This window comes from Grammomys surdaster, unplaced genomic scaffold (genome assembly GCF_004785775.1).
Source record: "Grammomys surdaster isolate TR1022 unplaced genomic scaffold, NIH_TR_1.0 150, whole genome shotgun sequence".
Lineage (NCBI taxonomy): Eukaryota > Metazoa > Chordata > Mammalia > Rodentia > Muridae > Grammomys > Grammomys surdaster.
Genome location: NW_021604608.1, coordinates 4148467 through 4161401, shown reverse-complemented (window position 1 = coordinate 4161401; position 12935 = coordinate 4148467). Strand labels below are relative to the sequence as shown.

General features: G+C 37.6%; 1 protein-coding gene and 1 long non-coding RNA gene across 6 annotated transcripts in view; one reads left to right on the top strand and one right to left on the bottom strand.

Moving 5' to 3' along the window:
• The window catches only part of Kcnip4 (potassium voltage-gated channel interacting protein 4), a 1067998-nt gene that overhangs the window by 1046679 nt on the left and 8384 nt on the right, over positions 1–12935 (top strand). For all 5 annotated transcript variants that reach the window (XM_028765224.1, XM_028765228.1, XM_028765227.1 and 2 more), the window contains one exon: positions 3736–3806. In XM_028765224.1, coding sequence (XP_028621057.1) covers positions 3736–3806 — 71 coding nt within the window. The remainder of the gene's footprint in view (positions 1–3735; positions 3807–12935) is intronic.
• LOC114619410 overlaps positions 7265–12935 on the bottom strand; it is a 10583-nt gene continuing 4912 nt past the window's right edge. The window contains exon 3 of the long non-coding RNA XR_003711144.1: positions 7265–7490. This is a non-coding gene — a long non-coding RNA (uncharacterized LOC114619410). The remainder of the gene's footprint in view (positions 7491–12935) is intronic.

Below are 12935 nucleotides of genomic sequence, written 5' to 3'. Positions count from 1 at the left end.
TATAAATCATCACATCTCACCATGTGCTGCACAAATACTTTGTCTTGTATCCAGGAGCACCTGCACAATGTGTATTTTGCAAGCTTCCGGGCTCTTCCTAAGGCCTAGTGAGACAATTTACCAAACACAGCTTGTTTGGTGTTCTGAGTAGATGTCAACACAGCCATATTGAAGAGAGCATCTTGTAGGCAGCTAGAGCACGCCGGGCATAAAGCAATGACATGGGGGAAAGCTTGACAGTGATGCTGCCTGTGTGTTCTGGTGTTCATCTGTATGCAGTAGAAGCACTGAGTGTGTAACTCTTAGCACATTAACCATTACATCACCATGGAGGGATTGACGGTTTCTAGACTATCTCTGCTTGTGTTGTAGGAACTTTGCACTTACTTTGACTCTGCTAGATTCTCAATTAGTAGATATTAAAGAGGTGGGGCAGTAAGCCTCAACTCAGAAGAACATGCCCATAAGTATCCATTTGGCAGCCATCATACACAAAGCAATTGAGGTACATTCATAGCTGCTCTGGATATAAAGATTGAATTAAATAATAAAGAATATACAAATTGCTACATAATGCATGTATTTCTCATTCCAGAGTACTAGATAACAATTTTCAGTGCAGTTAATAGGGAGAATTGAGAACTGGCCTGCTGTTGTTGCTGTTATTTTTGAGGGGATGGGGTTTTTGAACCCAAAGCCTTTCACAGGGCAAATATGTTCCCTACCACTGAGTTCTAGCCATAGTCTTAAAGGACTGAGAGAGACCGTTATTCACACATAGAGATCTGCAGATGGGCAACACCATGGACTGCATATTCAAATACAATACACTACTTCTACACCTTGTGCTTGAATTCAGATAGGATAGAATTTAGGTGGGAAGGGAGAACTCCATGAAACTGATTTCACTTCTCAAACCTGGGATACTATCACGGATTAAGAAATTTGATCAGACTACTAATTAAAATCCAAGCATTAGAACAATGACAGCTAATACTCACTGAACATCGAATAGGTTCCTGTGATGATTATAGACTCTTTGCACATGGAATCTCCCATGTAAACTTCATGCTGGTTCTAGGAAGTAAATGCTAATATCACTGTTATTTATGGATGAAAAAAACTGTGTCACAGAAATACTTATTGGCATAAGGTGACATCGTTAGTCTTTGAAATAGCTAACATTCAAATTTAAGCACTAAAGTTTTATTATTCTGTTAGTTAAATCTATCTACGTAATAAATGCAGGCTGGAAAGTTGGCTAAACTTCCAAGAAAATTGTCAAGGTGCACTGAAGAAGCAAAAAGCCCCCTGAACTACATCAGTGTAAACTTTGAGACTGTCATTGCCACACATCAAGCACTGAAATTAATGAGAGAATATTTGAGAAGAATAATTATCACTTTCCTTTATAATCTTTTTTTTTAAATTAAAAATTCATGGTGAGTTTTGCTAGCTACAATAATATTTACCTTGACTGTCTAAACATGGTGACGAGAGACTCAACTAAGCTCATTATAAACTATGCAAAACTTTTTTTTCCTTCCATGGAAATAAATTTAACATAGCACCCATAAACTCATACCTACTTGGAGTTATATAAAGAGTTTAAGAAGTATATGAAAAGTATTAATGAGTGCAAAACAACTTTCCAAGCCTGAGTAGACTGCCAATTCTTCATTAATCTATAATAAAATTTCCCAACAATTGCACTAAGTCAATTGCAACTAAATCCCTGGTCCCACATCCAGAATAACTTCTTCCTAGTACGTATCAATACCACAAAGACATCACTCTAGATATTGCCAGTTTCACATACTGTATGGATCCAATTTGGGTGCCTGGTTAACTTATTGAAAATAAACTTAATGGGGCTGAGAAGATGGCTTAGTTAATTGCCCAAGTATAGAGAACTGAGCTCAGATTCCCAAACCTCATATAAATGCCAGGTGTGGTGTAGTGCATCTGCTACCTCAGTGCTGGCAGGGGGTACACAGATGTTTCCCGGAGGCTCATGGCTAACTAGCCTATCTGAAACTGTGAGCTCCATGTTCTGTGAGAAAGCTTCTCTTAAAACCAAGGCAGAGAGTAATAGATGAAGATACCCAAAATTGAAACCTTGTACACAAATGTGCAAATAACCTGCATGATTATGCATGAAATATCCCCCACACACATACATGTATATGAATGCAGAGAGAGAGAGAGAGAGAGAGAGAGAGAGAGAGAGGTTGAGAGAGAGAGAGAGACAGAGACAGAGACAGAGAGACAGAGAGATTGAGAGAGACAGAGAGATTGAGAGAGAGATGACAAGTCACACGGTTAAAGTGAGTGCTATGTTTTATTATACTTAGCAATGAGGGATGAAGGGAGTTACTGTCATCATTTTTGAGAAGCAACACGTGCAGTCAGCTTTGAGATGCATGACCTTCACGTTAACAAGCGATAACTTGGATGAAACATCAAGGGAAAACATTCCTAAATAGCTCAGAATCCCAAGAGGGCAGTGAGAAGTTTGAAGAGGAGGAGCATCGATACTTGTTTTCACTGGGGAAAGTAACTCCCCATCCCTGCTATTCAGACTCAGTTCCTTGGCAGTCTTTTAAAACCTACTCATAATGTCAAAATGGAATAGAAGTTATAAGAAATCCCAGTAAAAATAAAATCCAAAAGTCACAAAACAGAAATTAATAAGCCTTTAAGGCAGCAGATAAAGGGCTAAAAGCAAAAAGCTAAAAGGTTACATTTTTGTAGGGTGAAGAATAAAGGCTAAAACCCAGGAGAGGGAGTATTTAACATAATCATGTAAATTTGATCAAGAATTGAGCACAAAAGCACTTAGAGAGTAAAGCTGGGCATTAAGAAAAGAAAACAAAAGAAATACTTTTAAAATGAGAACTGAAGAAAGCTCAGAGGTTAGTGAGACAAAGCAAGAGCAAGAGGGAGGAATGGAGTAGACATGGGAAAGAAACAGAGAGGAATAGTTAGATTTCAGAGACTTCAGCAACCTTTGACTACAGCCAGCAGAAGTGGGCAGATTGAGTCATCTACCTTTGTCCTCATTACTCCGAGCTCTGGATCCCACCCAGGACACAGCAGAGTAGAGGCACCCTACTGCATGCAGTGGCATATAAGTAGAAATCTCAGGGTCTACAAATTCCTCTACATGTTAATAACCACCAGAAGTTTCCTAAATCCCCAGCCAAATTAACAGGCCATGGGAGTGCCTCCCAATGTTTATGTCTCAGATCTCCCTCTCAGTAACTTTGGGCAAGTTTCCCAACCTCTTTACATGCAAACCACTTCTCTGAGCTGTAAAAACATCAACAACATGAATAATGACTAAATAATGAATAAAGGGATATTAATGATACCAACCCATGTGTTGCATTATTTGGGTTCTTACTACTTTACTTATGAGATAAAATTTTCCCAAGCACCAGACAATGTCGAGACATATCTCCATAATCTTGACATCTATCCACCTATGGGACCAGTTCTCATCCCAGGGCAGAGATCAACAGCCACAATCTCATGTGTTGAGATTAATCCTAGCCAGAGACTCACAGAAAATGCCTGTCACCAATGGCCTCAGAATGTAGCTCATTTCTAAGAATTGCAAGTTGCAGTTGACTACATAAAAAGGGTGGGTAGCAGAGATAAAAACATGCCTTAAAGAGAAAGGGGTAGCCCATAAAAACACTAACTAACTGATATCCCTCTTCTATGTTTCAGACTCCACAACATATGCACATTTTCTCTTCAACGCATTTGACACGGACCACAATGGAGCTGTGAGCTTTGAGGTAAGCCTTAGACACGCTTTCTACCATGTGACTTAAGGCACGCTGAAAGAAATTTAAATCCTTTTAGCAAGAAAGTTAAGGGCTTGGTATTTGCTCATTTTAGAAAACTCCAAGAATACCTCCTTTCCTCTATTATGTTAGCATGTAGCTGTTCTTATCTTTTGCAAAGTTGGACAAGTTACAAACCATCTTTAGGGCACTTTCAAATGCTATCTGCTCATGCAAGGCTGTCCTCGACAGCATGAGGGCAATCCAAGAAGGCTAATGATTTACCTGGCATTTACTGGCACTTACCATGGGCTAGTTCCAATGGCAGGCCTGGGAAGAAAAGAGGTAATACACATGAGCTCAGCTTGGGAAGCCTGGTCAACACAGATAAGACAGGGTGTTTAATACAGAAAAACAATGCTGCCTCCATCAGCCCTGAAGTTTGCAATGAAATTAAAACTTTCAAGTGACCTATATAGTAAAAGCATACAGGGCTATTCATAAAATTGTAATATGAGAATCGGAATAAAATGTGTTTCTCTTTTCTCTCTCATACACACATACACTTGCAGGAAGAGAAAATAAATAGATGGCAGGTAGGTAGGTAGATAGATAGATAGACAGATAGAAGACAGATAAAAGGATAGATGTTTACTATGGGTAGAGAGAGTGACGTCTTTGTAGGATTCATCTAGTGCCTAGCAGGTCACAGGTAACATGAAATAGTGGATGCTAAAAGAATAAATGGTATCTAAATTTGGAAATAGGTGTCTGTGACTTTTATTTTTGTTAAGAAAATTGTGAGCATTTTTGTTCACAGATTTGCTTACATTCTGAGTGTATTAGGTCTTTAGGCACATAAATTACCTATTAACTTATTTTGTAATTTCAAGGTAGATGATAGGTAGATAGTCAGATGGACAGGTAGAGAGATACTAAAGAGTGCGAATGATAACATTTAGGATATATATTTTCTACTTTGAGGGTGTGGAGGAGGATGCAGCCGACACACATGAGCAGGAATTCCTGACAGGATCCTGACACACCAAGTGAGAAGATGGGGTTAGTGAGATGATGGAGTGAGGCTAGTGACGGGACTTGATGGGAAAATGAAGCAGAGGCAGAAGGGACTGGAACAGCAAAGCCTATTTGGTGGTTCTCATGACCATGTCTTGAGAAAGTAGCAGAAGCTAATAAAGTGAATACAGGTTGAGATGGGAACCATGAGACACAGTCTGAGTGGAGACTATCACCTGGGAATAAAGAGAAAACATCTGGAGATCTTCTGGAAGACAGAATGTAAGAATATGAGCCAGGAGAGAGGGCTGGGAAAGGAAACAGAGGCCAAATCTCAGGCAGGCTGCCAACTAAGTAAGTCAAAGACTGTGCTATAAGCGATAAGGACCCCTGAGGACGATTCAACAGGACTGTTCATGTGTGTGGGCTATGCTCCTGAAACGGGGAGTGGCTTAGAATCTATTCATTCAGAGAGTGAGTCCAGGCAGGACCTGATGACAAACAGAACTACAGTAAAAGCTTTGAGATGAATAAAAACATTATTAACCATGAGCTTGATAGAACTGTAACCATCTGCTATGTTTAGGAGGGAAAACAATTTTGGTATGGAAAGCACTCTGAACACATATATGCTATGTGAAGGGAGACTGAAAGAAGAGTAAATCTTTGTAAAAAAATCAATCAGTGGTCTTAGGGCAGAATTTCTAGAGGCAACTAAATACCCTGTCACATGTACTCTGTCCTCATGAAGAATTCAGGCCATCAGTTTGAAGATTCTGCACCAAGAATTTCAAATATCACCTCACAAAACTTAACCAAGAAACATCCTAAGAAGGGAAGGATAGAAGATGTTAGTGATTGAGATATGAACCAAGAAGTCAGGACAGTGAACATCCTGGATGCAGAAGCAGCAGGAACTAAGCCGAAGAGGAAAGTGCAAGGTTGTCCCAGATTTCCTAAAATACCATTTCTAGTGGCAGCTTAGACTTCCTAAGAGACTATCCTCTCAGTACTTCATCTATAATGCTAGTATCAGCATAGCCTGTATATGCCTATGGAGGAAGAGACAAAGGTTCTACTTCACCTAATTAAATATATATATATATAGTTAATTACAGAGAATGACAGAGGCAAAAACTACTAGGGATTTCGCTACTTGATAAAAAAAAAATGTGTATCAGAAACCTGCTCCCCTGCTCCCCTGCTTCCCATGTCTCATAGAACTTTGATTTTGCATGTCTATTGTCAACAATGAGGGATAATATATAATAATACTTTTATGATATCTATGCAAAACACCAGTAATTATGATTAGGGTTGATTTTAATTTAGGACCTTACTTGTGACAGTTAGATGTGATATTCTTTTTACTTTTTATATGAACTACTAAGTTCATAAATGCCAATAAATAGTGAATCAAAATCAAAGTTTAAGCTAGGCTACTGGGGTTATATTTCTTAACTAATTCACTACCTGGAAGATATCTAAATAACAGAAATGCCTTGGGAGGAAACACATTTTTAATAGCATCCTGGGAAAATCCAGAGGCCATCCTGATTTTGAGATAAAGAAAAATGGCAGATTACCAGTATTGGCTTAAAGATGAAGGACAGAATGAACAAGTCAGAGGGGATCTCATTTTGATTATAACTGGATCTAATCTCCTTCTTGCTACCAAGTGGCTGTAGGGCCCAGGATTTCGTATTTAAACCCTCTAGGGTCTAATATTCATATCACTACAACACCAGCAGTAAGGCAAATTCACGGGTCAACATACAAGTAGAAAAGTCCTAAAGGGAGTATTGAGTTTGGCTCTGAGCCTAGCACCAAATAAATGTTCAATATTTATTAGATTTTAGCAGTAGCATTTATTACTTCAGGAATTTTTTGATAAAGGTAATTAATTCAGGCATTTGGCATCATATTATACTAGATTACACAGAAATCTAGAATCCTTAAACATGCCCAGGCAAAGTCTCAGATGACTAAGATATTATAACAGATTATTATCTCATTATCATAGTCATTTACAGTATTAAATGCTCAAAATATTAGCAACAATAGCTACTCAGTGACAATACAAGCCCATGTTTATTTAGCTTTCACCATTTTAGCTTTATGCTGAGTTAATTACACAGTATTAATTTCTGAAACCCTTCTAGGTACTATTGCTATCTCCTTTTAGCAGATGAGAAAGAGGAGTCACAAAGTTAAATCTCCTGCCACAGTTATACAGTTAAGAGTATAAAGCAGTTAAGATTCCATTTCAGGCTGTCTGGCCTTAGACAGTGGTAAGCACACATGTAATTCTCCAGCCTCGGATACATTTCCCACCTGAAATCCTGATTTTTGTCTTTAAGAGACTTCATACTTTAGAACAACATAAATGAATAGACAGTTGATAAGTACATACAGAGCACATGCATAGTATTAATGTCTTCAACAAAGTCCATAGGAAACTACAAACAGATGTATCATAACTGTTTAACAAAATAAAGAAGGCCACACCAACTATTGGCTGTTGGAGTCCATGTACTCGGTGAGCACATGCTTAGGCTCTTCCCAGCATCTCCTGCAGTGAGGTGGTGTTTAACTGAGGATTTGTGGGCAGAAAGTGGTGGAAATCATTTTCATCCATGCTCATCGGTGGAAACACAAGATCAGCTATTTCAGAAGCCCCTGTAGCACAGTAGAAGGAACCTGGATTTTTGATGAACTAGACTTCCCCTCACTTTATTTCACTGTGTGCAAATGATAAATTAGCTTTTATTCTACAGTCACTGGTAATGCTTTCAAGATCCCTTGATTACTGTAATAGATTATGATGATATTTAGATAAGTAGCTAGATGGTAGAGGACAGAGGATGGATAGAGACATGATAGAAGATAGATATGGTAAATGATAGATAAATTGATAAATAATGATAAATTAGTTAGGTGTATTTGATAGCTAAATGATACATACAGATAAATTAATGAATAATGATTGACAGATAACATATAATAGATAAATAAACTGATGAATAATGAGAGGTTAGGTAGATGATATAACTAGCTAAATTGCTAAATAGTGACATAAACAGATCTCAGATAATAAATTGATAAATGATGAAATATAGATTATAAATAGATAAAAAAGGACAGATAGTTTAGACAGACAGATAAGACAGGTAAATAAAGACAGATATTCATATTATTAATTCAGGCTTTGGCAATAGGATTCACCATAATAAAATTTAGTACTAACATTCAGCATCTCTACTTCCTGATATGTGTCTACGTTCATCCTTTTGAAATAAATCAAGTAGAAAGTGAAAGGTTCGTACAAAGACAAGGACCTGCACACTAGAAGGCTGACTTGTTCAAAGCCACTTAGAAGAGTAAGTGGGAAACGGAGTGCCTCCTACTCATCTCTAGCAGCATCTCCACAACCCCTGGTCTCAGTCAGCAGCCAGGGACCTTTCGCAGAAAGAGCCAAGTATTTTTGATTTTGCAAGTCAGGCAGCCCATTGCAGTCCATTCTCCCAAATATCATCACCTTCAGGTATTCATGTGGCTGAGAATTTCCCAGATTGCTCATGCTTTTGAGGCTGAGTTAAAATGTTCTTTCTGTCAGAATAATTCTGAAATAGGTACAATTGCTACTACAGGCAACTGATAGGTCAGAGCTGAAAGGAAATGCTATTTGCAGACAACTCAATTCACATGGAAAATGATGCGATCTGCACCCCCTGGAGATTTGCAGTGGAGGCATTACCCCAAACTAATAGCTCTGTTATTCACAGCGCTGACAAAATATTTTTATGCAAATATCAGTTAAGTTTGTAGAAAAACGTTCTAGTATGTGTCACTATGTTAAATGGCATAGCTATGTCCTTTGAAATGCCAGGAGATATTATTTTAAGCAATGTTTCTAATTGCTATAGAATTCCATTTTTATCAGATTTGTTCATCTTTGGGACACACATACACACACACCACTTTTTTGTATAGAATTCTATTATTGTTGTTTTCTGATCAACATAGGGCCTCTGCTCTCATTGAAGGCATCCCTAGAAAGTATTCAACTTCATTCATTTATTTACTCATTTAACAAATATCCACCAAGCCTACTATGTGCCAAACACCCTTCAGCATCCCAGAGACAGAAGGGAACAAAATAGGAAAAAAATGCTTGCTCTGGTACAAATTGCATCCCTTAAGTTCATGACTAATTTCTGTAGACCTCACCGGTTCTCATCGAGAGGGTTCCTCACCTGAGCCTCAAATTCTTTGGATTTCCAAGGACTGGACTCTTATAGCATGTTGTCTGGCTTTTCTTGTTACCCTATCATGGGAGCTTGCACCTTTATTATCATCAGGGATCCAGCACCCCTGGCACAGATGCACTCCTCTTCTACTTCCTGTCATCTCCAAGTGCAAGTCCTGTGACTTCCTTATGGCAAAGGCCTTCATATGCACTGAAATCTCAGAAACAAAAAAGCACTACAGGACAAGAGAAATATGCAGACAACAAATATCTAATAATTGTACCCATGGTCTGAAGACCAATCTCCTCTTTTTAAATCACTTTATAATAATTGTTTAGGATTAGCCATGTTTTATCCTTACAAATGCAGAGAACAGAGAGATTCCATGTGGGGTGCAGTTTCCTCCACAAATAACACCATAGGTTAATAGGGCATGCTTGCCCCAGTTAATGAGCTAACACGGATACTTTATTATTAACTAACTTTCTTGCTATATTCATATTTCGTTGGGTTTTACTGGATGTCCTTTTTCTGACCCAGAACCCCATTTAGGATAGAATTTCATTTAGCCCTGTCCACAGTTCATTTAGACATAATGTCTCCTTAGACCCTTGTTAGTAGTGACAGTTAGTGTCTTAGGCTTCTTTTACTTTGACAGTTTGAGGAAGTATTGTTCAGGTATTCGGTAGAATGCCCTTCAGTTCAGACTTGTATGATGAGTCGCCTACGACTAAATTGGGGTTATGGGTTTGGAAAATGAAGAGTGCAGAGAGAAAGGAGGGGCCATTTTATCACACAGAATGAGTATACTGCCAGAATGATTTATGACTGTCAATACTGACCTTGTCTGCCTGCCTAAAATGGCATTTGTCAAGTTTCAAAGTGTAGTGTCTATCCATTTGCAAAATGATACTCTTTAGAAAGAAGTCATTGTATATTAATGAAACATAAGGACACCAAAGGATGTAATGTACTCATTTGGAATTCCACTTGGAGAATCTGTCCTTCCTTCTCCAGGCATTAATAAATAAATACAGCACATGTTTATAGCAATATAGGCACATGGGTATTTACGTTATATCTTGCATTAAAAAGCAAGTGTGTTCCTATTTACACTGTTGCTCATACTGTTCTGTTGTGGTCAATATGAAATTTTACTTTTGTAAATTTTTAAAATTCTTGTCCCTTTGCCCTCCTTCCATTTGGGCAATTAATGAGACTAAAATGTGCATCAAAACAGTACTGAAAATTACCTGTCACACAAAAATTTTCTGTGTTAGTAAGGCTCTGCTTACAGCCTGTTCAGTTGCCAATATTTGAAATCAGTATCTGTGGCTCTCAGTCTGAAGTCATAGCCCAAGACATATAACTGCTAGAAAGCCCTTTTTACCCACTCCTGTCTTCTAATAGCATTTATAATCACAAGAATATGCAACCTGATTTTCCTGACTTCTTAGACCATTTTGTTTGTTTGTTTGTTTGTTTATCCATGCATGTAAAGAATTACAATTTGCTGACACTTCCAAATGTTCTAGAGTGCCACTAACCAAAACCAAAGTGGAATGGAGCCTCTCCTTTACATTCCCTCACAGCTTTCTCCTCCAGTCAGTAACGGATGTGAGGCACATGTTTCAACCTTGATATTCTGCATGACCACAGGTCTTGGCTCCAGTCCAAGCTGGAAAGGAAGCCTGGAATTTGAATCAGATGTCTGGTTCAGTTTCCAGCACTGCTGGTCCAAGCTCTCTGCTGTGACTTAGTCACTTCCCTGAGCACCCATCTATAAAGTAAAGACAGTAGTACTCATTCCTTAGGCTACATGGGATGATTGGAGTCATCTAACAGGGAACTGCTGAAACAGATGTCCCCTCAAATCCACACTCTCTAGTCATTTATGACATTTAACTTCTGTGTCTTAGGACCACTTAGCCACTGGTTCTTCTGCCCTCTGAAAATAAGACAGAATTATGAGAAACACAGAAAAATGCTTGCTGCAGGATCATTCCTAACAAGGAAACAATTTAATTAATTTACATATTCAACAATAGGAATTTATGAATTGAGTTGCTTTATATTCATAAAACTACACAATACTGCAAACTTTGAAATCATGCAGGTACTGAAATTAAGAGTTCAGTGACCACAACATCTTAGAAAAATAGTGAGAGAAAAATGGAAAGATAATATCATTGTGATAACTTCAAGTTCTGGTCCATGGTTGCATAAAATTACATTTCCATTCATGTGTGTTTGTATCTCTCTGTGTGGTGGATTGCCATTTAAAACATGATTCGTGGGGGCTGCAGAGATGTTTTGGCAGTTAAGAACACTGCTTGTTCTTCCAGTGGTCGAGGAGTTCAATTTCCAACACACAATCTAAGGTTCACAACTATCTGTAAGTCCAGTTCTAGGGGATCCAATTCCCTCTTCTGGCCTACATACAAGTGTCACCCAGACATACATACTGGCAAAACACCATACACATAGATGAAAACCGAAATCATTAGGAAACAAATGTTTGAAATGTGATTCTTCTTGTAGTTCGAAATCTTCAAAAGTCATGTGGCTACATTATATCAAAACATAAAGTTACTCCCCTTTGGTAAATATATTCTTATGACTCAGTTATTCAGTTACTGCTATAATGTTGAGAAGGATTTTCAATAGAGTGACAAAATACTTGTAATATTAAACATATCAAATAATATATGATATGATTGATAAATTTTAAAATGCTGATATAAATGAAACAATGAGATATTCACCATTTTATAGATATATGTGTTTAACATATACACATATTATAAAATATATACAACATCTATAATTTAAGATCATATATATGGCTTTTATTATAAATAAGTGTTCATATATAGAAATATTTGGTATTAGTAGGTATTAGATTTATGTGCGCTTACAGTATTTTTCAGTACAATTTTAAAGTTTTATAAAATTATGTATTGTATTTGTAATTGTATTTATTGTATACAAATTTATGAATATTGTTTAACATTTATCAAATCCTTAAAGGTCACCAGAGAGATTAAAATCAAAGAACTTTTAATTTAGTTTTGTGTAGCTACAATCACTTCTCAAGACACTAAGTTATTTTAAAAGACATTACTGTTTCAGTCAAAATAAGTAAGCTGTCTCTTCTACAGGATAAAATCAGGCTATAACTTTGTGAAACATATACACATATCTGTACATAGACATATAAATAAGCAGATATAATTGTACACATAGTGTGATCTTTGGTCCCATGAAAATGTAACTTCAATTTGTTCCTGAAATTTCATCTTCTAAATATTTTAAGAAAGAGTGTAAATACTACAGAAATTTGACCTACTTAGGGAGATCATGGTAGAGAAAAATGAATACTTTAAAGTCCCTATAGAACCATGCATGGAAGAACAACTCATTGCACACACAAATGTATTAATGACTTTCTATGCTGAGTCTGTCACCTTCATAACCTTTACTGAGCCATTTCATGTTTCCTATCTGGACTTGGTTGCAGCCACCTCCCAGTGGGTTGCTCAAAGCCAGACTGTTCTTTGACTGGCAGAAGTCAGAAAGATGAATGCTCCAGGAATAGTAAGCAGCCTTGAGACACAGAGTAAAGGGCTGACAAATCAAAGAACAGTCATTACAGTGCAAGACTAGGTAACTACTAAGTCAGGCTTTGCTCTCTGTGGTCTAGAGAAGGATCTACAATAGCCGTCTTGGTTAGTAATGAGTGTGTTTATCAAGTATATAGTAAACCAAATATGAGAGGGGTGGAGGAGGGGCTAGATAAAGAGAGACAGGGAGAGACAGAGACACAGAGAGAGAGAGAGAGAGAGAGAGAGAGAGAGAGAGAGAGAGAGAGAGA